Raw genomic sequence first — 26,301 nt, 5'->3', positions numbered from 1 at the left:
ATAAGGTTTCGAATATATGTAATTGAAAATAGTATAAAAGGAAGTTTACTATTCAGGAGTTAAATAATAAGGACAATAGCTGAAGAAAAGAAAATGCATTCTTCATTTACTAATTCCAAAAAAACATACTTTTTTTTATTTATTCTATATACGTTAGTATATAATAATCTGGATAGTTTAAATGCTAAATGTTTGTAAAGTACTTAGTACATTTGGTAGCAATGGCAGCATTCTACCAAAAAAATATATTTTGCGCAGAAAAAGAGGAGCATATAGTCATTATTAAAGGTTCTCTAACATGAAATTGTTTTAATTTTTATTCGTATAAAATATAAAGGGGTGGGGAATTGTAACTTTCATGGTTTGAAACTAAAAATTTAAATGAACAAGAATAAACTTTCTTATTCTTTTTTGAAAATTAAAATTATATAAACAAATTAATGTTGGTCTTCCCCCCATTTAAGAAGCCCAACATGAATACATTGACCATATTTCACAAAGAAGTTGGAAAACGAAGGATCAAGCTAGAGAAATACTATCGGTTCAAGAAGATCATGAAAGCTTAGAATCCATAGTTGCTATCATATGTGATGGCTGCAACACAAATGTAGAAATGGGGTCTGGCACTGTAAGGAGACTTGAACTTTCCCTCCAAAGACCCCTTCAATGGCTGATGTGTCAACTTCACATGAACGAATTGACATTTAAGGAGGCATTCAAGAAAATTGATGGTGGTCAGGAAGGATCTAGTAATTATAGGGGCTCAATTGGAAAATCAATAAATAAAGATTTACAAAAAATGTCAGTCGTCAATTTCTGGAGTGTTGTAGGAAAAGTTAAATAAATTAATGAAGATATTTTGGCAGATTTAAGTAATGACCAGCGCTACCCTTACGACATTGTTTCGGCAATTCAGTCTGTTAAATTCCTCCTGGTTCCCACTTACCTCTTAAATCACCAGGAACCTTATACGAGGCTAGATGGCTTACCAAAGCTAATCGCATTTTGCGATATTATGTATCGAATAAAAAGGCTAGCAAAAACTTCTTAAAATTGGTAGCATTTATATTAAACTATTACCCTCCAATGTAGTTTGCAATTAAATGTCAACCGAATTGCAATGATGGTTCGAATCATTTTCAGCTTCCAATTTCACTATCAAGAGATGCTGATCAAGATCTGGCCCCTATTGTACAAAAAAATGTATCACGAAATTCTTTCTTTGCTCATCATGAAAATATATTGTTAGTAGCATTGGTAGATGAAGATTCAAAAGTTTGTAAATTTGCATTGAGCAAAGTCTTGAATGGAAAAAGTTTCATATGGCTCCCATAGCCAATTAGTAATTTTATATTTTTTGTCCATTATTGCATTAAATCCTGGGGCGTGCAACGTTTATTTCCCTGTAGCAGTAAGGGATTTAACTTTAGCAAATGTTACATATCGTGCAATATCATTTTTCAAAGTACATAAAGCTTTTTATAAATAAGATAAAAAAAGTTTTCTTTCATAATTTTTTTTTTATTTCATACGGAAACCTTTCTGTACACAAAAAGGGGGGGGATTTTTTTATAGTAAAACGGATTTATATTTAGTCAGAATGCATGATATCTCAATTTTGGGCTCCCGTGATACCCCCTACTTTACACACCTGATAAATAATTTTTTTGTCTTCTTAACTAAAGGCCTTGCAATGTATTTTCTATTTTTTTGAAAGGGGTGGGTCAAATTAGGTTCGTTGGTTCACATAAGGCATTACTTTATATTTAGATGTTCTCTCATAAAGAATTAAAAATAAAGATAACAGCTCAAGAAAATAAAACAATATCACATGCTTAATAGTCCCGGACTTAATAAAGAAAATACACTCTTTTACCTATTTTTGTTTTATTTACTTTATGGAACGGAGTCCCCATAACACTTTTCAAGCCATTGCTTAGTTTTAACTCTGTTTTTTTCCATCAAGAAGCAGTGAAAAATTAAAACGAGATTTTTTTTTTGATCCATCGTTTAAAAAAAAAAAAGTTGCGTCACACTTAGCACAATAACTCAGAAACTGAAGCACATAATGAAATTAAATTTTGACAGCTGTCAATTGAAGGTAAGTACAGACTGAAAAAGATATGAAGTTTTAAAAAAACACCATCTATATCTGAAGTCCAGGACTTTTCAGCAATTAAGTTACAAATGGGATATAATAACTAGACCAAGTAAATTGAACAATTATAATTCATTTTCTTTTCCCAAAATCATATAACTCGTAGCTGATATAAAAAATCCATCCCTAGTTATTAGTAATTTTCCTTAAAAACGTCAAGGATCTAATAGATTCAGTCAAAAGAGTTCAAATCAATATATTACGTATGGACTAATTGAAAATAATAACATTCTGTCATGTCGGTTTCCTCTGAATAACAAATCATCGATAAAAATCATTGATTGTGTCTATTAATTATGCATACATATTTTTAAAAAAAATACACACTCACAGTAATTATAATCGATAAGGAAAATATGTTCAGGCATACCTTGTGGAGTCATTTATTTAGAGGATAATTTAATTTTAATAAAATTGGGATCTATACATATGTGCAGTCCTGTTTCATAATAGGAAGATGAGTCTAATAAATAAAAAGTTGATGTCAATCTTCAGGGGGGTCCGCCCAGCGGAAGCTGGAGGGGCTATCGCCCATCCAAAGAAAATGGAGAAATTTATAAGAATTCCTTCTATGTAGAAAAAAAAAAATTAGACCTCCCCAAAAAAAAAAATCAATTTAAGGATTTCTGTTCTAAATAAAAGGTCATTAAGAAAATAAAATCTTGATTTTTTTTCTAAAAAAAAGTTAACCGAGGAAGGATTTTTTTTTCTAAAAAAAGTCCCCTAAAAAAAAAAATAATGCGGACGCCCCTGATCATTGATAATATTCTATCATGGAACCTCGATTATTTTATGACAGTCTAAGTCTCATTCAATATTGGGACTTTATGGCGATGAATCAATCAGAAAAGTTCAAAATAGAATCCTTGATAGCAAAAATACAGTCAGTCATGTACACGGCAACGACTAATAAAACGCAATATCTCAAGGGATGCACAAGATGGCGAAGAGATCAATATCAACGATTGAAAGTTTCCATGCGAATAGAATACTGATTAAATATGTATATGTAAAGAAGGGCAACTCCTCTGCCGAATGAAAAAAAGAAACAACAAAAAATGATGCAACAGTAAAGTGTTGAAATTTGTGTATTAAACGGGTTTTTTTTTTTATTTCGTTACAATTTGTTAAATACTGATCCCAAAAATATTTTCATTAGTAAAAGTGTTAATTTTGGTTTAATTATCTATGACATTATTGTTTGATGATTCAAATTAGTAATGTTTATTTTACATAAATAATTTTAGCGATATTAATTTACTAATCTGAATTCAATGACAGAGATTATGAACGTGAGAGGTAGATAATCGTATCTTTGTAAGAGAGTACAAGACCTATCTTCCAATAAAAGCACTCTTTATAAGATATACTACATTAAGGTCCTGTGAATGATGGTCATGGTGACTTTTTCTGCAACCACTCAGGTGGAAAATTGTCTAAGCCGATATTCCACTTAATGTATTTAGATCAGACATGATTAAAGCTTTACTAAGTAATCCTTCGGATCCAGAATTCAAGAGCTTATATTCAATTTGCATTTGGAAGGGGAAGATAGCTCCCTTTTGCCCATGTCAAGCCATACTTATCATCTCATTCGAGGGCAACAGCAGAGAAACAACATTAAAAGTACTAGGATAAACCTCTTATAAATTAGTGACTCAAGAGTTCGGTAAATCTGGGAGTGAGAAGGGCAAAGTTGGAGTGACCATGGAAGACTTAGCGTTGATAGGTGGATAAATACTATCTTTGAAATCAATATTGGGGACACAGACCCTTGTATATGTACATTTAGTTGGGTCGTTTTGAGGTGGGTTTGATCAACTTTTTCGTGTTTGGAAATTGGGGTTTTAGGAAAAGTAGTGTATATTATTTTTTGATTCCCCAATGAATAATATACACTTTTAAATTATCTATTTTTCATTTAATTGATTTCTTTTGTGAGAATGATTCACTTAACCCCATTCACTCCATTATACAGACAAGATTAATAAACTTATTTTTATAAAGACTTACTATATACTTTATTAGGTATTGGTGATGATTAATAGTTATTATGATAGAATAAATTGAAATATATTGTTTCCCGCTCTTGATGTATAATGATGAAAATAACTCAATATTTGATTGAAAATACAGCATTTTATTTTCCTTCAATAAATGTAAAATTGAACCGTTTGATTATATACATATATGTAGTTACCGTTATTGTATAACGCAATCTTGCAAAAAGAAACTGAAAAAAGACCAAAAATCCTCTGGTAGCTAGCCAAATAAACCAAAACCACCAACTGCTAATTATCTCTTAAGTGTTGATGATAAATTATTGATCTTTTAGTTATTCCTGGCAATGAATAATATCGATAATGCTTAAAAAATTATTGAGAATTACGGGGGAAATTTTTGATAAGCATAAGTTTTATATTTTAGTTTTAGATCCTTTAAATTAGTATTTGTGCCTAATAATAGCAAAGCATGAAGAATGTAATATCCTAGCTGATGCAAAGCATGGTCAAAGAAATTCAAAGACTTGAAAAAAACTGGATTCTGGTTTGGTAGAAGTTAGTGTAATAGTTCAAGAGTAGCTCTTTTAAATATAAAAGGACTTTAGCTCCATTCAAGTGTTCATTTTGGTCGTACAAAGACATAGCTTTTTTCACTATTTCATCAGTGCAAAATGAATTATCATTTCCTTTAGTAACAGTTTTCTTATTTAAAAATTCCTTAAGCTTTACGCAATAAGTTTGGCCTTTTGAAGTTGAGGTTTGTTCTGAAACAACTGAAGTTTTTATTAATTCTGGATTACGAGACTGGTTTAACTTTGAAAAAAAAGTTTTCTCACTAACTCGATTTCAAAATTGACAACTTTTGTTTTATTAATGATAATATCAATCATCCTTTTTTTAAGTCAAATATTCAGGATAACTACTAGACTACTGATAAATGCTAGAATCCATATATTTACGGGGAATTTCCAAAAAGTTATCGGGAATCGATGAAGAAGTTTCTCAAAATTTCCAGGAATTATCGATTTGATAATTGCATCTCTCTAGTCTTTTATCGCCTTTTTGGCTACCATTCCTTGAACTTTTGTAGAGGCTCTTCATTTGAGGCCTAGGTAATGTCTCACAATGCGACTTGCAGCTTATTGGTCAATGTTCAACTCCTTGGCAATTTGAAGGATGTTACTACGAGGAGCAGCTTCAATTCTGGCCTTAACTGCAAAGGATGTTGGCTTCTGTGGGGGCTGAACGTGGGCTCCCATTTCAAGGACAATTGGACAAGTTATTAGTGATATTGAAATTATTACTGGTGACTTTGTACACCAGGTATGGGAACACACATATTCTTGATCTTGTCACCAGTGGCAATCTGCGCAGCGTTTATCTTTCTTACCTCCCTCCATGATTGCTTAGTTGTTCTTGTTTTTCTCTACATTAAGATCTATATTTATTTATATATAACCGCGCACAAAAATATAAATATGAACATATCGAAGGAAAATTGCGTTAAAATAAATACAATAATTCCACATTATAGTAGAAAATTAGTTTCCTCAGAAAGACCTAAATAACAAATAAAACCAAACCACTAACCCAAAGCAATTAGGTGTTTAATGCATAAAAAAGGGGGTCATTACACATAAGATTGATAAAACAAAACAAAACAAAAAAAAAGCAAATAATCATACTAAAACAGCAACTACACAGTCTGGCTTAATTATCGATGATTTTTTTTAAATTGATTTCAAAACAAAAAGTTTTGAAATGTTTTGCTGAGACCGATGGATAAAATTTCACTAAATTGGCAGCAAAGTCCCAATTTGTTCCATGCATCTGTGGAACCTTGATGGAAAACATCGAATATCTTGCTGCTGCAGAGATCAATATTCCTCGAATATCCGATGGTTTAACCAGTTTGTCTTCCAATCAATCTCAGTGCCACAAAGTCTTTGACACTACTAATGGCCACATTCAAGGATTTTTCTACTTCACTGTTAGGTATTTAACTGAGTACAGCTTATGCCGAATACTGAAGAAGCTTTTAAGACATTCGACTGTTTTTCTTTCAAATTCTATTCCATCAAGTTCCTGACAATTAATAGAACCGGAGAGTCATAAAAAACGAACACATTTTACCATAGTCTTTGCATGGCTTGAAGAAATCAATGATGTCATTAGAGATCTGTAGCTGTTAAGTAAATTTCCTCCCGTCATGAATTCCCTTGAGTTAACAAAGTATTTTCTTCTCCCAAGTTACCGACAGGCTTAACAACGATATATACTTTTGACACAAGTTTTCTGGTTCGGATGACTTCACAGCCCCATAATAAAATTTCAGATTCCATGTAACCAGGGGCAGGTGAATTTTCACTGTTGTCTGAAGAGCAAAAAGGAATCTTCCACTATTAAAACAGGAACCGGATTTTAGGTCCTGAAATCTAAGGGTGTTTTCAACCAAGGCAATCCTCTCCAGCTTCTCGGACGGTTTTTGAAAGGAGCTTTAATTCTGGCCTTACCTCCAAAGGATGTTGGCTTCTGTGGGGGCTCCAATTCCAAGGACAATTGGACAAGTTATTGGGGAAATAGTTCTTGACTTTGTACGTACACTAGGCATGGGAAGACACAGAAACGCTCGGCAATGTCCTTGATCTTGTCACCAGTGTCAATCTCTGAGGGTTTTTTCTTTCTTAGCTCCTCCATGATTTCTCAATCTATTTGTTTATTAAGGTAGGAAGACACTAAGGGCTTCAAAAACAAGCTCTTACGTTCATGCAACTTATTTTTCTTTATGAAAAAGGAGCCATTTTAAACTTACATGACTTTATTGCTGCTTGAAATAATTGGGACGGATTTTAGGTACATACTGTAGCTTTTAATTAAATTCTAAGTTTTGGTGCAGCGCCCTGTAGAATAAAAATACCTAAATGAAAAAACTGCTCTACACATATATAAATCCTTTTACAACTTTTTCAAAGAAATTATGAAGATTATTTTTTATGATGCCATTAGATAGTTATTACTTCTCATATTCTCCGTAGAGTGAATAAAAAATTATGTTTTTTCGTAAAGTATATTTAAGTATGAAAATATATTCCTATATTTTTGAGTAAATTTTATTATGCTATAATAATCTTTTAAAAAAAAAAAGTTTGATATGTTTTTAATATTCATCAAAATATAAAAGACATAAATTTGTTTTAAGTCCAGCAAATGATAATGATCTTTCAGTTTTGTTTATCCCTTCAATTCGTAAATATTTTCATCAATAAACAGGCTTAGATATTATCACAGGAATTTCAAACATGTTGTGTTTTCATGAAAACTTGTGATTCTATGTTTTTTTGGGAGCTGATTCAGAATTTGTATTTAAAAAATTGATTGGTGTTGGTGGTGCTATTTTGCAGAATTCACTGTCTAGGAAAAACTCTACTTTTGAGTTTTAGTATACATGGGGAAGTTTTTTAAATTCAAATTTACCGCGCTGGTACTTCTTTGTTTTTTTACAATTGTTTTATTATTTTTTTTTACAAAGTTTATATAGTTTAAATAAGTGCATCCCAAAATCCTTACCTTTGTTTTTCCGCAAAAAACTTCTATAAACGCTTAGACTTTCAATTTTTTTCCATGTACAAAGTTAAGAGTTCAAATTTTGATGATATAAAAAAATTGCTGGAGAGACAATGGGCTCATGCTCAAAGATTCAAATAACTCCAATAACATTTCTTAAAACATGCTAAGAATTTGAAATTCCATAATTTCTATTCAATTTTCTGAATCAGCATCCCAAAAAACATATATCTTATGAATTTTATCAGTTTTCAGCTTCTTTTTCTTGAACCTGAAAATGCTCAGAAATGCATGTGTACTCCCGTGAGAATCCCTCAACATGCTACAATACTATATAGCAGAGTGTGTCTTACGAAACCAATTTTTACTAATCCAAAATCTGTTGCCACCATGAGTTGAGGTTTAGTATGGGTAAAAATGTCCTGCAATATTTAGTAGTATTAAGTAGTTATGTTCTTTGTTCTTTTAAGTACTCAGTAATTAATAATGGCACGTGTAGGACTAAACAACCCTACGGGCAATACTGTTACTTGCTTTAAAAGTAAAATTGCAATGATTTTATAGGCAATAAACATTTTACACCAATGTAATTTCGGGTGCCTAAGAAACGTAAATTCTGTTGTGTCTTGACCAATGTCAAGGTCTCAACTTGATATTTGTTAAAAAAGCCAATAGTTTCTAAATTTTCACAAATCAAACTCCCAAATACCAAACTTTGTATTATTTATATTCTTTTTTTTCGCTATATAAAAATAGTTTAATTTACTATGAAGAAGTATAAAATTTATATTACAAATCTTCAGATATGTGTATTGTACATAATTTAGTTTACTATTATTTGTTAAAAAAATTAAACGAAGGAAGAAAAATTGGGAAGTGCTTTATTTTACTCTACACTATATTTCTTTGATAAAGTTCACAAGTGTAGTAAAATACCTCGTTTTTTAATTAACAAAGCGATTTTTTCTATAAAATAAAAAATGTTTTTTACACTCGTATTACATAACAAAAAAAAATTATTGTGCATGTAACATCATTTTTGGAGAAGTTTTTGAACTAACCGGAAGTAGCCCTTTGAATTTTTGCTGCAGGAAAAAATATTGCAGGACATTTTTACCCATACTAAACCTCAACTCATGGTGGCAACAGATTTTGGATTAGTAAAAATTGGTTGCGTAAGCCACACTCTACTATATAGTGTTGAGTTTCGGTCTGCAAATCCTTGAACGGCTTAAGACCTTTATGGTTTTGAATGGAACGGTCCAATTTTTGTACTTTAACTCCTAAAGAGATTTTACAGGGTATATCTCGTTCAAAATTTTACTTTTATTTTTTTAGCGTCAGACGAGATATATCTTATTAAAGTTTAGATAGTATTAAATACTTCAACGAGCATGCACCTTTATCGGTTTAGCAGATCAAGTGTCTTCAGTTCTTGAACCGCTTGAATCAGAACCGACAAAGTTGAATCGAGACCGTATTATATTGCTTATCGGTCTCGCTTCTTGTGATTATCTTCGTTTGTTGTATTTTTTGTTATATTTATAACCTTTTAATATTCCATCTATATAATTTTATGTCGATGAAAGGTTTCGCGAATAGTTTGTTACATAATGTTCCTCCATCCCTCTACAAAATTATCTGAGTTCCAAATACCTAAACGCTTCTTATACATCTGGAAAAGTGGTTTTAGGCACCAGATAGTATAAAAAGACGAGGGAAGGGTACTAAGCTTGTCGGATCCCAATAATATGATAACTATAATATTCCTTAAGCCAGGGTTTCCCAAACTTTACTATGTATCTGTAAACAATCCTCAATTCTCAACCGTCCTCCCCTCTCATCCCTTAGGGTTTCCTCGCTGCCCCCTTTGAAAACCATTGTTTTTAGCAATTTTTGTTTTCAGGGGCACTGCTAGAACTTGGGGTATTACGTACTCTGCGGATAAGGTAGCTGCGTCACTGTTTATATTTAATATCATTCCATGGGGCCCAATTTTCTAGGGATACCCCTGGTTTTAAGTGTATGTTACCAAAACTGAGGCTGCATAAAAAAACCGACAAAGACTGTAACCGAGACTGGGACCGATGGAACAGCTGAACAGGCAGAACGATGTAACAAGTTGGAAGAATAATTATCTAAATTTGAGTTTACCCAATCTCATTTTTACATCCCGTTTTTAAACAACTCTATACCGGGTGTTCCATTGAAATCTGAACACTAATTAGTTCAATAATTAATTAAGTTTGATGATTGAAGTTAATTCCTACTTCGATATATTAAAGTATAAATAGTTAGTTACAAAACTGAGCTCTCCAGCTTAGGAACAAGTCCAGACCTTTACATTTGAACGTGATCGACAAATTTCCATTTGCGTATTTCAAGCCCGTTGGGCGTCTCTAGGACCCTGTCTACGACAGTCAGTTCACCACTTTGAAGCCATCATCGGCGCTAAGAATGGCTACATTAATGATTAAGAGAACTTAGACACACATCAATTTAGAGTATTATTTTTGTTGAAATTCCATTGTTAATTAATAAAATATATCTGGTCGAAGTTTTAAATTCAAAGTGTTCAGATTTTAATGGACACTCATGCTCGATTTAATAGTTATTTCTTAGATTAAATCTTAAGATAACTCAAATATGACCTCATAGAATCCGAATATATATATAGAAACACTTTGTTTAATTAATATAGATGAGTTGTAATGTATTGGCAAAAAGACTGCTTATGAAAATATAAATAATTAAATCTCTTTTGTTTCTAGGAATTTTTTGAATGGATCTGCGGAAATTATCAATTTTCTCTATGTAATCAACTTGAATATTCCACATCAAATACTTACAATTATTTTCAACAAACACATTTATTTGATATCAATGAACACCTGCGTAGTATGAATGATTGTGCCAAAATAGGAAAGAGCGTTCCAAATATATATCAAAAAAGCAGCTTAGAAGAAAAAATAGAGTAAGTTGTTCATTTAAATCATTTTAAGGTTGTAAGACTCCCTCATCCTTAGAACACCATTTGAAGAGAAAATAACCAAATCTAAAAACTTACTCTACAACTGGAAGCAAGCTACCTCAATGTCTAAACTAGGAAATCGGACCAAGAATCTACTCGAGAAGTGGAAGTACAGCTACTCTGTTGAATCCAATGAATCGAATACGTCATTTAATGGAAAGCCCAATAACAATAATAATAATGGAGGATTTGAAGTAAAGACGACCAAAGAGGATGAGGGCAAGGCTAATTGGACTGAACATATTTGGTGTAAGTTAATCATATATTTCATTAGAGTATGAAAGGCGAGTGGAAGGGGCATTTGCCCCTCTAATTTTGCTATTATTTTTAAAATTCAAAGTGTTTGAATATATATGACACAAACCAATAAAGTAATGGAGCAACGCAGCTCAGTAGACAACCTGCTCGTGAGAAATGAACTCACTCGATTTACTGTCACTCCTTGAGAAGGAAAAATATATTATTAAGATTTAAAATCGAAAGCATTTTTGGTATATAAACTAAAAGAAACTAAAAATAAACACTGAGAAGAATGTTTAAGAGGAAAACTGCTTAGATGGGATGACGTTTCATTAAACTAGATGCCATCAAGCATTAAGAGAGCAAATAAATCATCAAAAATCCCTATCTGTTGCTTACAAGGGAATAGACAGGAACTACTCCTTTTGTCGATCCTCAATTTTACACTGAGTCCAACAAAGGCTTACCTTTATCTTTAACTTCACAGTATTACTCAAACATATGGCTTAAAAAGTCCGGACTTTACACATAGATGGCGCTATTTTTTGTAAAATTATTATTCACTTCATTTTCAGTGTGTAGCAACCTTCAAAAAAGAGCTGTCAAAACTTCGTGACAATCTGTACATTAGTTTGTGAGTTATTGTGCTAAGTGTGATGACGGTACTTCTGTTTTTTCCAAAACAATGAATCAAAAACAATGTCGTCTTTTAATTTTACACTGCTTGTTGATGGGAAAAATACCCGTTCACGCTCAGTAATGGCTTGAAAAGTCTTATAGGGACTCTGCTCCAGAAAGTAAATAATAATAATTTTAAAAAATAACATTTTGAACGAAAAAAACGTATTTTCTTGATATATCCCATGCGTTATAACTCTCCAACAAATTCTTACAGTTAATTTATATCATTCGTGAGCAGAGACACTCGGGATTAGACTATTATAATTAGATACATATTCTCAGCTCAAGAAAAAAGCCATAACACTAAAAGGCTTTTTAAAAAAAAAAAAAAATAACCTTTAGACAAAAAATTCGTCCATTGATTCAATTTGTTTTTCCAACAAATACAAGTTTAAACAGACTATCTAACAAACAAAAATCAGCTACCTAAGGGACTGTGGTTTTCCTAGAGAGTGGACCCAATTGGGAGCATAGATAACATGTGCACCCTGTATATGGGTTATTCCACGAGAAAATCTTCACAAGGAAATGGGTTAGTCTCAAATTTGGTAAGTGGTATGACTAGCATTTTGATTAATTTTGGATTTGTGATATATTGCAAATCAAAGCAATGATACACAAGTACAATACCTCATTAAAAAGCTATCAAACAGTTTAAAAAAAAACTTGAGAAATTTATCTGAAACATGTGATCTATGATTTTTTTTTTTTTTTAATTTCAACCATCTAAAAATAGGAAACTTAAAAACCTAAATAAATAATTTCTAGAATTGATTTATTAATTTTCCACAAAAAAATTATAATATAATAATTAATTATAGATTTTTAAATTAATGTATACATATCGTAATATTTATTGTATCACGCAACCTTTGATACGAAATTAATTATAATTCAACCGATCAACATGCTGAACACGGAATAAGAGAAAACAAGCAAAAACATCGTCAGCTGACTACAAAATACTCTGTTTTTTTGTTTTTTTTTGTGTTACCGGGATTACGTCGTATTTATAGATTTAATATTTAATTCACCATTAACGAGTTAAATAGTTTGTGCAATAAATATGATGTAGGAGATTGTATAATTCTCCTACTTCCAAGAAATACTCAAAACTAAGAATGGGATTTTGTACAGAAAATACAATTTAGAGATTCAAAAATGAAACACGCTTTCTGTTTTTTTTTTTTTTTTTTTTTTGAAATTCTGAAATAGATATTTGTAGTGTTAAAATCTCTCTTGGAAGGAAAAATACCTTCTTATCTTTTGTGTGCTTTTTAAATTACATAATAAAAATATAATTTAGACATGTACATATATTTGAATATAACTATAAATTTTCCTTGTATTATTGCTATTGAAATTTAGAAGGTTTTCCCCTGCATAACAGTTATTTATTTCCTCCCCCCGCCCCCTCATGCGGCATATATCAGACAATTGGTGTTAACCACCCTCTTAATTTAGTCAAACCATGACTATTGTTGCCGCTTTCTCCTCACACTCATCAAAATCCCATCCCTAAACATAACATGAAGTGTAATACAGGAAGGCCTCACATAAACCGGTATCAAACACTGCGCAGATTTTGCATAACGCTGTGTTTGGAATTATTCTCACTCTCCGTATGGTTCGGTATATTTCCCTCATATCGCATTTTATTATACTATGATCAGTGCCGTCGATAGCCCCTTTTGGGATGAGCTTAAGCTCCCCCCTCAAAAAAAAAAAAAACTTAATCAAATCTTGTGTACAAGTTGCAATTTCTTCGTCTTAAAATGCATTATTTTAACTAAAACATTGATAATTCTAATTACCAATTATTAACTCAAAGTATTATTTAATTTTGATCCATCAAGTTTACATGATAATGACGTATTTATGAGAAGTATAACTGTAGGCATTTGTACTTTATAATGTGCTAAAGAGTACTTCTATTTTATTAAGTTATATTAAATTAATAAAAATTTCACCATTAATATATCGATCATCATTAGAATATATTCACTATTATTCTCATCACAATTCCTATATATCCTTCATTCTAAATAGTTCATCTCATTTTTTGGTTACAACTTGTACAACTTGTGCTAATACAAGTTGAAATGATTTCAAACACTGCAGATTTTGCATAACCCGGGGTTTGGCATTATTCTGTGGTCTATTCCTCACAAGTTGCATTTTTTATATATTATAATAATAAATTATAAGAAAGTTTTTTAAGGATGTTTCGCCCCAGATACGTTCGCTCTGGGAACGTTCGCCCTCATATATATATTATTACTAGGAGTAACACAAAAAGATGAAGTATACAGAGTCCGCGGAAATTTCTGTTAAATGTTTATTAAAGTAACAATGATATAACTAATTACATAATTTGCATATAATTATGGCATAGGTTGACACAAGTTTCAAAAACATACCAGATAACATTCATTGGAAATGGTGATAGTTAGCCTTGACCACAGCCTGAAATCTCTCTGGAAAGGAGTTGCATACTGCACGCACAATGTCCACGGGGATGGAGTACCAGGTAGCCATCAGCTTGGCCCTCAGGTCGTCCAAATTCCTTCTGGGGATCACAAGGCTCTGCTCTCAAGAATGGGCTACATGGAGTACTCTATTACGTTTATGCCAGGGCTGGATTGTCTTGTCCCAGAAGCCACTCAAATTGCGCTCACACCAATGCTGTGTCTCTCTGGATGTGTGTGAGGGAGCACCATCCTGTTGGAAGATCTATGGCTAATTATGAAAGTGCTGTTAGGCCCAGGGAACAAAACCATCCTGAAGGATGGTGCTGATGTACTCTATGATGTTGATCTTCACCCCGACGGCACAAACACCAAGGGGGACTTCCTTGTCTCAGTCACGGCCTCCCAAACAATCACAGACTGCGGCTTCTCCAATCTGTTGACTCTATGTTCGACCAGCCCATCCTTTTTGGCTAGAATCCCATCATTTTGGGGGTTAAAAGCCTGTTCCACAGTAAAAATCTTCTCATCCCTGAACTCAAAGTCGGAAGCCGTGCCAATCCTCAGCTTCTGATGAGTTATATTGGTTCTTCCAAGTCTTTTAGCCATGACCTTGTTTAACAGGGGGGTGGGGCCTCTTCAATTTGTAGGGATGCATCCCAAAGTCACCTCGGATAAGGTCTACCATTGTTGTTGCACCCATGTTGAAATCCTTGGCCATTTTAGTGAGGTTACTCCTGGTATTTCTTGCAATCTTTGCCTACCTTGACTCTGGGAGTCCTTTTTGATCTTGGTCTGCCTGATCTGGGCCTGTTCTTGATAGATTGAGTCTCCTCGTACGTCCCAATGGCTGTCTTGATGAGCATGGGGTTGACCTCCAAGTTCTTCAGGTTCCTCAAGATGGCTGGTCGAAATTTTCCCTTCAGGTACTCCTTGATTATAACCTCTGTCTTAGCTTCCATTGAGGTTAACAAAACTGTTTGTTTTGATCTAGTTTTGACCCACCTACTGTTTAAACCTAATATCTTGGAATTTAACATATAATTGCATTATATAAAGTTAATTTAACAGGACTTTCCGTGGACCCTATACATATTTGTCCTCCTACCGTACTTATTGTAAAAAGCTGACAATATATGATTAACCACTGTGAGAAAGTTCCATTGCAAGCCCAATTCATCTAATTAACGAGGCTGAGAATCCCACTTTCTGCTCTAAAAATTAATATACGATGCTCATAGAATTGACCACTGTCGAAAAGTAAGAAGTTCTCTCCATTTTGTAGCTATGTATATCCGAAAGGAATTATATATCAACTCCGTCCAGTAGGGAAGGAAGGTACTTAATCATTTTTTTGGCGCCACTATCGTATATTCCTCGACAAGCACGAAGTGCTCGGCAGTAAATCTAAATTTATTTTATCCAAATTCGAATTCCCTTTAATTTTTATCCATGAAAAAGTAATTATTCAGGAACTTAAGTGAAGGGAAGCCCATTTAAAAGCAAAACTTCCGCAAGGCAAATATTTCTTGGGCGAATATTCCGGTCACAAGAGAGAATACATATTGAGGTAAACAAGAATTTTTGTAGTTGTTGATGAGGCTTTAAACCCAAGTAATAGCAGTGTATAAATTTGTATTAGAAGGAATTGGGTGTGTACTGCAAGTATTTGATTTCATATCTAGACTAAAAATTATTTGTTATTACGTAATATACAAACTTGCAATTAAAAAGTGTTGTGTTTGAAGATTTTTTGAAGAGGAAGGAGCAGCTCAATGGAGAAGCTTACATCGAACTTCTGGATCAGATAGTGCTACATTGGGCTAAGGAAAAGTTCCGTAACAACTTTGTTTTCACCTCAAGACAGAGCTTCGTGTCAGTTCGCCGCTAAAACCCATGGCTTACTGAGCGACAACTTTCCGGATTTTTGGGGCCTCAAGATGTGGCCGTCCTTCTCTCCCGACACGAACCCCTTGGTTTACTCTATGTAAGCGTGTCTGGAGGAGAGGGTATGTGTCTACTACTCCCAGGAGTCTCTAAAGGCTTCCATCAAGAAAGAGTGGACCAAGGTCGAGTCTGACTACATAGTCAAGTCCTGGAAGCGTTTTAGCCTTCGTATTGAGGCAATTGTTAGAGTTGAGGGCTCATATTCCTATAGAATAAAAGTTTTGTGGAGCACTATTTCCAGATGATTTTGTTAAATAAATGTCCTCACTCAACCACTCGATTAAATTTTACTCTTGAAAAGTTGGAAGAAATAAAATGTGTAACACTAGCCTTGATTGCATGTATCAGATAAATTCGATATTTGTTTAAGTACATTTATATATATTTTATGTATACCAACATAATTATGTTCCTACCTATAAAAAGCAACATATATCTACTCAAAATTAAGATATATGGTACAAAGAAGTAAACTAATTACATGTGTTCATTAATTATTCCTATTACTCTGACACATAAAAAATAAATAAGTAAAGAACGGTTTTCAATCATCAACTAATAAATTATTAATTAACTTATCGCTACACAGAGACGATGTATTTCTAGGTATTTAATTATTATTTCCATATAATAAAATATTAATCAAAATTATATTCAAGCTTCAATTACTCGACATGTAATGTTTAGTTACAAAGTTCACTGATACAAATATACAAGGGTGGGCAGAAGTAGTCGGACAACAATTTTAAGTAAGTTTAAATAATAGTAGATAAAATTTATTACTTATGAAATTTAAATTGAAAAATTAGTTTTTGTATCATACAATATGATTACCCTCAGTATTGATCACCAACTGAAAACGGGACATACAGGGTGAGCAGGGCTTTATTACATCTTTCTTGTTCAAGCAGGACATGTTTCTCTTCACAATGAGCATCATGGATCTCAAGGAGCTATTGGGATGTTCGTTTACCTTACTTCTCAGCTGTGACCACAACTAAAAATCACACGGGTTAAGGTCAGGGCAGATGGAAGGGCACTTATTAGCTCTGATAACGACGTGGAACTGGCTGTTGAGGTAATGCCCTGACAGTTTTGGCAACATTCGAAGGCGCAGTGTCTTGAATCCACATGATTTTTTTTAAAAGACCCTCAAAAATCCATAGTTATTCCGAGAAAAAACCTGGCTTTTCCACCTCACAAGGCTCGTTCCATCCAATTTTTTTTATATCTCACTCTACAGTCTGGTGTGAAACCTCGAGATCTCTTGCATGGACCCTCACAGACTAAGGATATACTGATGCATCCGTATCAGAATAGGCAAACATGGGAATTTTTTAAAGAGTAGAAATAGGATATCGGTTCAATAATTCCGATCCCACAAATACATATGCATACTTATAAAATATAAATTTAGTATCAAGAAAAGAAAAATAGTTTACTAATTTTTAAAATTTATAATTTCAAATGGTCAACCAATATAAAAGAAGGCGATGTATGGTCCTGGAGAAAAACAAATTGTGTCTTCAACTTTTATTTTAACATATATTGTAGGAAGTGTAGTAATAATAGACCTTTATAACAAAATTCAAGTCACGACAATTTATTTGTCTAAAATAACATTTATTATTGTTATTGTAAGTAGTAAAAAACAAAAATTATATTTAAAACCTTCAACAGATCCAAGTTTGGCCTTCAGAGCCTTTTAAAAAAATCATGTTTGATTCAGAGCCATATTCAGCCGTGAAAGATCCTTATAGACAGAAATATTATCATGCCCACCTTTATCCATTGAAAGTGGAAATACTATTCAGTAATGCGAGTAATGCATAACGGATAGTTCATCGAAATCTGAACCCTTACTAATTCAATAGTTAATTAAGGTTGAGTGATTGAAATTAATTTATATTTCGATATATCAAGACAAAACACATCTGAGCTCTCTAGCTTACGTACAAGTTGAGAAAATAATACTTGAAAGTGATCCACGAATTTCCATTCGCACACTCCAAGCAGTTAAGCGTCTCTATGGCCACCGTTTACACCGTCAGCAAGTGCAAAGCATTGAAGAAGGGCTCTATGAAAAAGGCCAATCTCCTCAAGTCCATGAGGGTCTATGAAAGAGATATCGATGTTTCACATCAGACTTCCCAGACAGCTCTCAAAGCGAGGGCTGGAAAGAGCCTTGTGTGTGTGGAGACCCCACTTTTGACACCACCAATGAAAGAAACCCATTTCTTCTGTTGCAAGACTCTTTTGAACTCTTTTTTGACACTTTAAGCCCCTACAACCCTGATGCCAAACCCTACCACTACACATTTTGGGTGATTAGGCTAAGCTTTGCAGTATTCATCACCCAAAGACCGAGGCCCTCAAAGCTACAGTGAACCAGCACTGGGACGCAACCACAGATGACTATATCCACAGTAAGTGCCGTGTCTTCTGCCGCTACCGGGAAGACATCATTGCAACTAAGGGCGGCTACAGTAATCATTAAGAGAGCTCACATCCATTTAATGTATCAATTTTGTTGAAAGACTATTGTTCATTAATAAATTATATCTTGTTCAACTTTAAAATTGAATGTGTTCATATTTAAAAGGATCACTCAGTTTTAGCAAGCCAAGAATAACTTGACTCCTAAGCCCGGAGAGGAATTAACTTTTTTAAATTTCAATTCAAAATTATTTACAAATACATAATTGTAATCATTATTATGATTGATGTATTTATATATTTGTTAATGTAATTATTTTATAGATAATAAAGAATCGGAATTGTCCATAAAAATGGAGATATACTTGGGTAAAAATGTTTTATATATTTATGAATATTCTTTTGAAGGTCTATACCAATTTAAATCATCGTACAATGATTATTATATCCTCAGAAAAACGTTGTAGTGGAAGGTAGAAATAATTAAAAAAACCTATAAATCAAAATTTGTAATTTATTTACATATTTTTAAACATTTTTTTTTATTTAAAAGTGTACCTTATCTTAATTAGTCATATGGTGTTGTATTCATTTTTTTTTTTTAATTAGACTCTACAATTATTATAAATACATGGTTTTTTATCGGGTTAAAAGATACCCTGCTTTTTACATTTCCAATATTGTTGTCCTTCATATACAAAGAATTCCACAAGCTATGATTTATTAATAAATTAATGAAACACAGGATTTCCTGAGAATTTTCCGTGTGTGAAAAACACTGAAAAATCTCAAGATGACCTCTTTTAAATATATATTATGTGTATAAATATTTCAAAGTCCTTGAATTAAAAGTCAATTCCAATGATTTCGATAATATTAAATTCATTTTATATCAATAAAAATATTTAATATGAAAAATCATATTATCTCTGTAGTCTTATTTAATAATAATATATACCTAGGTAAAATCAAACTATGACATTTATTTTTGATTAAAGTGACCTTTTTTCTCTCTCTCTTTTTTAGCTGCATGGGTTCATCGGGGATTTAGTGATGATTTGACAGAAGTAAATACGGTTCAACCTGGAGGGGACTTGCTATCAGATTTTCAAAAGGATAAATTTGTCTACTTTTTTCAACATGTATTAGATCTGAATGAGGATCACGTCATCTCTTCCGAGGATTTTGAGAAACTGAATGATGTAATGTAATATCTAAATATTTAAAGTAAAATAATGGGTGACACTTTGAAACTTTCCCCTCAAGTCAATGTAATTAGAAGCGATGGGACGATTCAAATAAAAATCCGAGCAATTCTAAAAAAAAAAAACGATTTCAATTCTTTGATATATTAAAATATTAGTTACAAAACACCGTTTTGCAATGAATTTTGGAATTATTTTGAAAAAAAAAATCCACATTTATTTGAATTAACGTACATTTGGTAATTATAACCAGTAAATATTACTACGAATGTACATGACTAAAATAAGGGGTGTTTAAATAAAAAGGTTTAATATGATTAATTAATTGTAAAACCATGCAAATATAATGTATAATATTTTATTCGATACTGTACTGTAATATTGCTTAGTAATACTCTATTAGAAAGCGTAGCTATAAATTTGTATTTTTATATGTTAGCCAAAATTTCTTCATAATAAATGGCCAACGTATATATTATATATAACAAGAGAGATCTACAAGAAATTATATTCCTGTCCTTTTGGAAACGGAGCATAGGTATTCATAACTTATTACTTAGTTTATTTATCAAAAGAGTACATTATGAAATAGCCATGACGTATCAAGCAAGAAGATTGTGAATTGACAACACAATACATAGGGTATTTTTGTGTTAGCGAGGTAACACGGTGCCCCACTCAAAAAATTCAAATTTCAACAGTTGATATCCTGTCTTTCAAGAATCAGGGCCTCCATATTTATTTTACATTATTTCAGAGTGTCGTTATTTAACAACAAATAAATTTTATTTTTCTATAATTTGTTTCCCTCTCAAATTGACATGCATTTGAAAAATGAATCAACCCATTAAGAGGTTTAAATTGGTTCTTAAAATGATTCATGAAAATATGAAATATCAGAAGGACATAGTAAAGAAAATGATTCTACTAGTAAAAAATGTTGAAAAAATATAAGGTTTGAGCCATATTGATCCATTTTTAGAAGTTATGCAGAGCCTTTAGAGTTATAAATTCTGAAATCTTATCAAAAAGATTTAATTCTTCGTAAAAAGTAGTCAATAAAATTCAAAATAGAGCTTTTTATAATAAATAACTATTTTAGATAAATTAGTTTGTTATACAATTATCCTCTAAAATGATTATTTTTATACAAACCGGACATAAAAAGTTGTGTTGTGCCACATACCGAGTTGTCCATTAAAATCTGAACACTTTGAATTTTCAGCTTCATCAGGATATAATTTATTAATTAACAATACAATTTATACAATATTAATTGTATAAATAGATGTATGTCTGAGCTCTCTAAATCATTAATGTGCCACCCCTCGCGACAATGATGTCTTTCAGAGTAAAGAGTAAGTGTTTATATTTCAATGGACAACCAGGTACAAAGCCAACTATTTTTGTCCTTAATGAACATAATTTCTTTTTTCATAAGGTAATAGAACATGTTTTATTTTCGTTTCATAATGTACACATTTAAAGTTTGACTTGACGCAGGTTTGAAAATAATATCGGGTGGTTGACGTCCCCTATTGGCAATACAATGAACTATGATATTTGAATACCGATGACTTTTTTTTTTCCTTTTGTTGTTTCTCTTTGAATAAATTTTCATTAAGACGTTTTTAGAGGAATAATTAATCTATAAAAAAAGGACAATTCATTAAACAACATATATTTATTTATAATTATAGACGATCAATTCATTAAATAATTCGTTATTGGCCATTCCGTTAAGATGTTAAAAATGTTGAAATTTCCGGAAATAACCCAGATTCAATTACCCAATTTGAAAAGAAGAGACCACAAATTTAAAATTATTCCCTAAAACCAAATCTCATCAACCCAATTTTATCTCTATAGCATCAATTTCTATGGAATTATTTGCGTTTAAAGCTTCTTGAAAATTTCATGTTATGATTTAATTAATAGAAAAAAAAATGGTTTTTTTTGTATATTATGTAGAAAATGGGAGATTAACTGACTCTTCGTACATTGCATCAACAAAAACTTTGAAGCTAAATTGCAATTAGTTTAATGCTATAAAATATTATGACAACCCATTTTTTGGGAATATTTAAACACACGTGTCTCACACTCCATCCCATGATAGCAACTAACTATATTTCCAACAAAAAAAAACACTTTAAAATCTTGTCTCTAGAATGAAACTACCCCCAGAGCCTTACTACTTCTATACTTTGATTGCTATCTATTATAAAAAAGGAAGTTATGTAATCAACCCCTGTATAACAAATCGAAATTTAACGTCATTCACCGAGGGTGTCTAAATTATATTATTCGGTGCTCTGTAATTTGGCCTTAAAATATTTTACCTTAGGACATTTTGCCTTAAGAATATTTCGCCTTAATATATAAATAGAGGAAGTTTATACGTCGTTATTGTATTTTTTTGGTTCAAATTAAGATATAAGATATTTACTACTGTTTGTTTTCTGTTGAAATAATGTTGTTCATAAATCATAATATAAGAAATGTATACTATTTGTATCTGTTTTTCTTATTATGCCTACACATTTTATCATCTAAATATTTCTGGTTCGAGTTCATTACCTAGTGAGATTTTGCTGGTGTATGCATTGAAATTATGGGGCAGGATTCGATCATTTTTCTAACAGAAAACTACCATTTCATTTATTTATATATTAAGGCTAAATACCTTGAGCCAAAATGTATTAAGGCAATATAGTTTAAGGCAAAATTACCTATGATTGTATTCTTCATCATGTAGGAGTACCGTCAAAAAAATATTAAGTGTTTTTAAACCTCAAACCTTTAATCGTTTCCTGTTTTGGCGTCATGAATAATTAAAATATGTTTTTCTCGGATTATGACAAGAATAAATGCTCCATTCACTTTTCTAAAAATATATCATTCGTAGAAAATATGAATTTTTTCTCTTTGAAAAACGCTTTCATGTTTAAGATCAAAGGTAAAAAAAAGTGTATTATCAGCAAATATGAATGTTTAAAACATACTATGTTTCCAATATTTTAAAACTGTGTATTCGAAGGACACAGCCAATTATTCTTCTAAGAATAGGGTTGTTTTTATTAATTGAAGCCAATGATTGAATTTATTTTTGAATTCTAAAATATCTGGGATTAGAGTAATATCGTTTATTTTTATTCCATTTTATATTTTGTAAGTGATCCCATTTTTATGGGGGTCTACGAGGAAATAGTCAACATTATCATCATATTTTTTCCGATTTCAATGCTATTTTTATGACGTCATATCCAGTAAAAGGAGGATCATGGTCATGGAAGTTCATCCGATGAATACAATATATATATATATATTATAAACTATGACATTCCTCATAACTATGTATTATGAATAAGTGATAAGGGGCAAAAGGAGAGTGTCGTTTTCATCATTTTCCTACCTAAAAATGAAAAAATATCGAGTTCAGAACAAGATACGGAATTAATAAAAACATTTTTTAATCATAATAACACTTTTACATAAGTTTTATTTATCCTGCTTTTAATTTGGGGATTGTTTTAAGGGTAAAAAATGACTCTACACGAGAATAGCCCGGAAGGGTCCATAAATTTCAAATGACTGAGAAAAAAAATTGAGATCCCTTTTGGATTCTGCGCTCAAAATTAAATTTCTATCTTGGCTTGAATTTATTGGTACAAAATGAATTCTCCTCTGTGTTATTATGGAAAATGAAGTTATACATCAAACATACTGTTCTTTTTTAAAAGGTCAAATTTATTATACATATATATTAGATAAGGATATGTGCTTGCTGATTAAGTGCATGCTAATACTTTAAATGATTTGAGTACATTATAATATAATTTAATACGTGAAAAAAGGAATTTATGGGGAAGGGCTATTATCTTGTAAGGTATATATTAATATAAATTATTTCACGTTGTTTTTTTAGAAATACATTCAATGGTCATATTAATAGTCTTCCTATATTTCCTAGTAATTATCTCACATATTATCTTCATTGATAAGCCTTCCCTTCAAAAATATATAGAAAAATACTCGAAATCAGTTGTCAGTAAGGCACCTGGGTATTTTTGCACAACCGTTTTGAACTATTTTGACTGAATTCGAATTTACTTTGTATTAACTGTGTTTTTCTCTCTTTCATTTTGGATGAAAAGTTGCAAGATACAATAAAGGTAAAGAAGTTGGAATATATTTGCTGTTTAATTATCCTAATATTAATTCGACCAATGAACGTTCAGAATATTAATAAGAGACAAAAGCAGTAAACAGTTGAAAGGTGACTAAAATCTCATTGTATTTGTTAATGTTGTGGAGGCAAAATGAAAATAATTTTTAACTACTCGTGTGTCTTATTAGTGTTCTAAAGGTTGATTGGTTGAACTCGAGTTATTTTCTACTAAAGAACATTTTCAAAGACGTCAAAAATTGCATCATAATTGAAGGAGATTCCACTTTGATATTTTTACTACAAAAATTGAACAAATTTCCAATACTTATTTTTGAAACTTCAGCAAATGGCTTAATGAATAAAAATAAACTTAACATCTGCATTGAATACTACTTGTTATGAATAACACTGATTCTTGAATATAATATAAGTAATATGTAGCAAAAATCCCTAAAAATGGCTAGACTTGCATCTTCTTCTGTTTTATCAATTAGGGACGTGAAAAGTTGGATAATTACAGGGTTGATCTTATCTAGTGGTGGTACACATTTTATTTTTTTCAAGAGTAAAGTTTAATAAAGAGATTTTGTGTGGACATTTATTTAACAAAATTATCTGAAAATAATGATTGACTCAACTTTTGTTCTATATGTGAGCGCTCAGCTCTAATAATTGTCTCAATAAGAGGCCTAAATCCTTTGCAGAGCTTGACTATGTAGTCAGACTCGAGCTTGATACACTCTTTCTTGATAAAAGTCTCTTCTAGAGACTGGACAATCCTTTGAGGAGTAGCACACATCCTCTCCTCCAGACAGTCCTAGATAGAGTAGTTCAAGTTGTCTCTCAGGACAGCCTGTGTTTTAACGGTGTGATGAAACGAAGGTCCATCTTGAGTGAAAACAAAGTTGTCTCCAAACTTTTTTTTGGGCCAAGATAGCATTTTTTTGCCAGAAGTGCGACGATAGCTTCTACATTGAGCTGCTCCTTCCTCTCCACAGTGCCCAATACCATGGTTCCGGCTGGATTTTTTGATCTGAAGACATTTCTTACTGAAGCTGCCTGTTATATGATTTTGGAAAGAGAAAATGTATTACTACTATAAAGTGGAGAACCTTTACATTTAAAATAGCCTTTGTGCAGGAAAAATATAATTATATCTAAAGTCAAATAATTTATTTTATTACACATTTTTAAATCAATTTACACCAAAGATTGGAGAGGATTCTTACTTTAAACGGAGATGTTAACACGCCCACGAATTATTAGATAATGAATAAAGAAGAAGAAAGAAATGCATTAACCGTTTTTCCTTTTCTAATCGTAAACTTAGTTTCTTTACAGAGATCCCTTCTCTACTTATAGTCATTGTATACATTTTGTTATGCTACTAAGCAATTTATCATCTTAGAAACTCATGCCCTTTTTAGTACAACCAACTAAATCCACTAGTAGAAGGCAATTAAAAAAATCTCTGGAAAAAAAAGGTAAAAATAATAAATTCATAACTTCTTCACATGAGTGGTACGATTAGCTTGAATGCAATATGGCTCAAGGATGATTACATTTACTGTCACATATCAAAACAAAGTAACTTTAGAAAGAATAGTAAATTGTATACGAGGGTGTCTCATATAACTCAGCGGCCCATATTATCCCAGTAACCCCAACTACAAGGATTGAATATGCAATACACCATTTTTTTAATTATTTTTTTTCTTAACAATGATTTTATATTTACCTACTACCAACGGATTACCTGGGGTTGCTCAGGCGAAGGAGGGAGCGGAAAATAATATTGACAATGGTCAATATTGTTTCTTCTAAGAGTCCATGGGGCAATGAGGCACAGTTCTACTTTGTCAATTACTCCATCAAAAATACCAACAAATAATCATCTAAAAAAAAAGAAGTCCATTTCTTACTTGCGTCAAAAAATTTACAAATCTAAATTTGTGAAGAAATTTGCAAAGAAAATTTCAAACAATAGTAATAAATAGCATTTATTGGCATTATAAATAGAAATACAACCCTCCCAATATTTTTGCAAAAACAAAAAGTTATGGAGAATAATGTCGTCGAAAAAATAAAGCTCGATAACTGGTTATATTTAAATTTTGAGTTTAAAAAAATTTCACTGGAAATTCATTTTTTTTATTGCACTTAAAAAAAACGAAATTGCATTTTTCATCGATTTTTTTTTTTTTTTGCCCATCAGTTTTTTGACTTTGAATAAATTTAGAAAACACCTTTATTAGTAATAATAGTTTTTTGAGAAGCTACTCACTAGCTATTAGAATTACATAGAACTTAAACCACTATTTAGTCTCTTTGAGTTTCAACAATGGTTTTTACAACCAAACATTTTTTTAACTCATTTTTAAGTTCATATTGTGTACT

At 31.8% G+C, this 26,301-nt stretch overlaps 1 protein-coding gene across 1 annotated transcript in view; it reads left to right on the top strand.

Annotated features, from left to right (window-relative positions):
- The window catches only part of LOC121122017 (uncharacterized), a 59,650-nt gene that overhangs the window by 21,951 nt on the left and 11,398 nt on the right, over nt 1-26,301 (top strand). The window contains exons 2-4 of the mRNA XM_040717027.2: nt 10,497-10,699; nt 10,752-11,005; nt 19,555-19,730. Coding sequence (XP_040572961.1) covers nt 10,626-10,699; nt 10,752-11,005; nt 19,555-19,730 — 504 coding nt within the window. The 5' untranslated portion in view covers nt 10,497-10,625. The remainder of the gene's footprint in view (nt 1-10,496; nt 10,700-10,751; nt 11,006-19,554; nt 19,731-26,301) is intronic.

Source organism: Lepeophtheirus salmonis, chromosome 7 (assembly GCF_016086655.4).
Source record: "Lepeophtheirus salmonis chromosome 7, UVic_Lsal_1.4, whole genome shotgun sequence".
Classification (NCBI taxonomy): domain Eukaryota; kingdom Metazoa; phylum Arthropoda; class Copepoda; order Siphonostomatoida; family Caligidae; genus Lepeophtheirus; species Lepeophtheirus salmonis.
The sequence above is the reverse complement of the archived record's forward strand: the minus strand, read 5'-3'. Positions and strand labels throughout refer to the sequence as shown.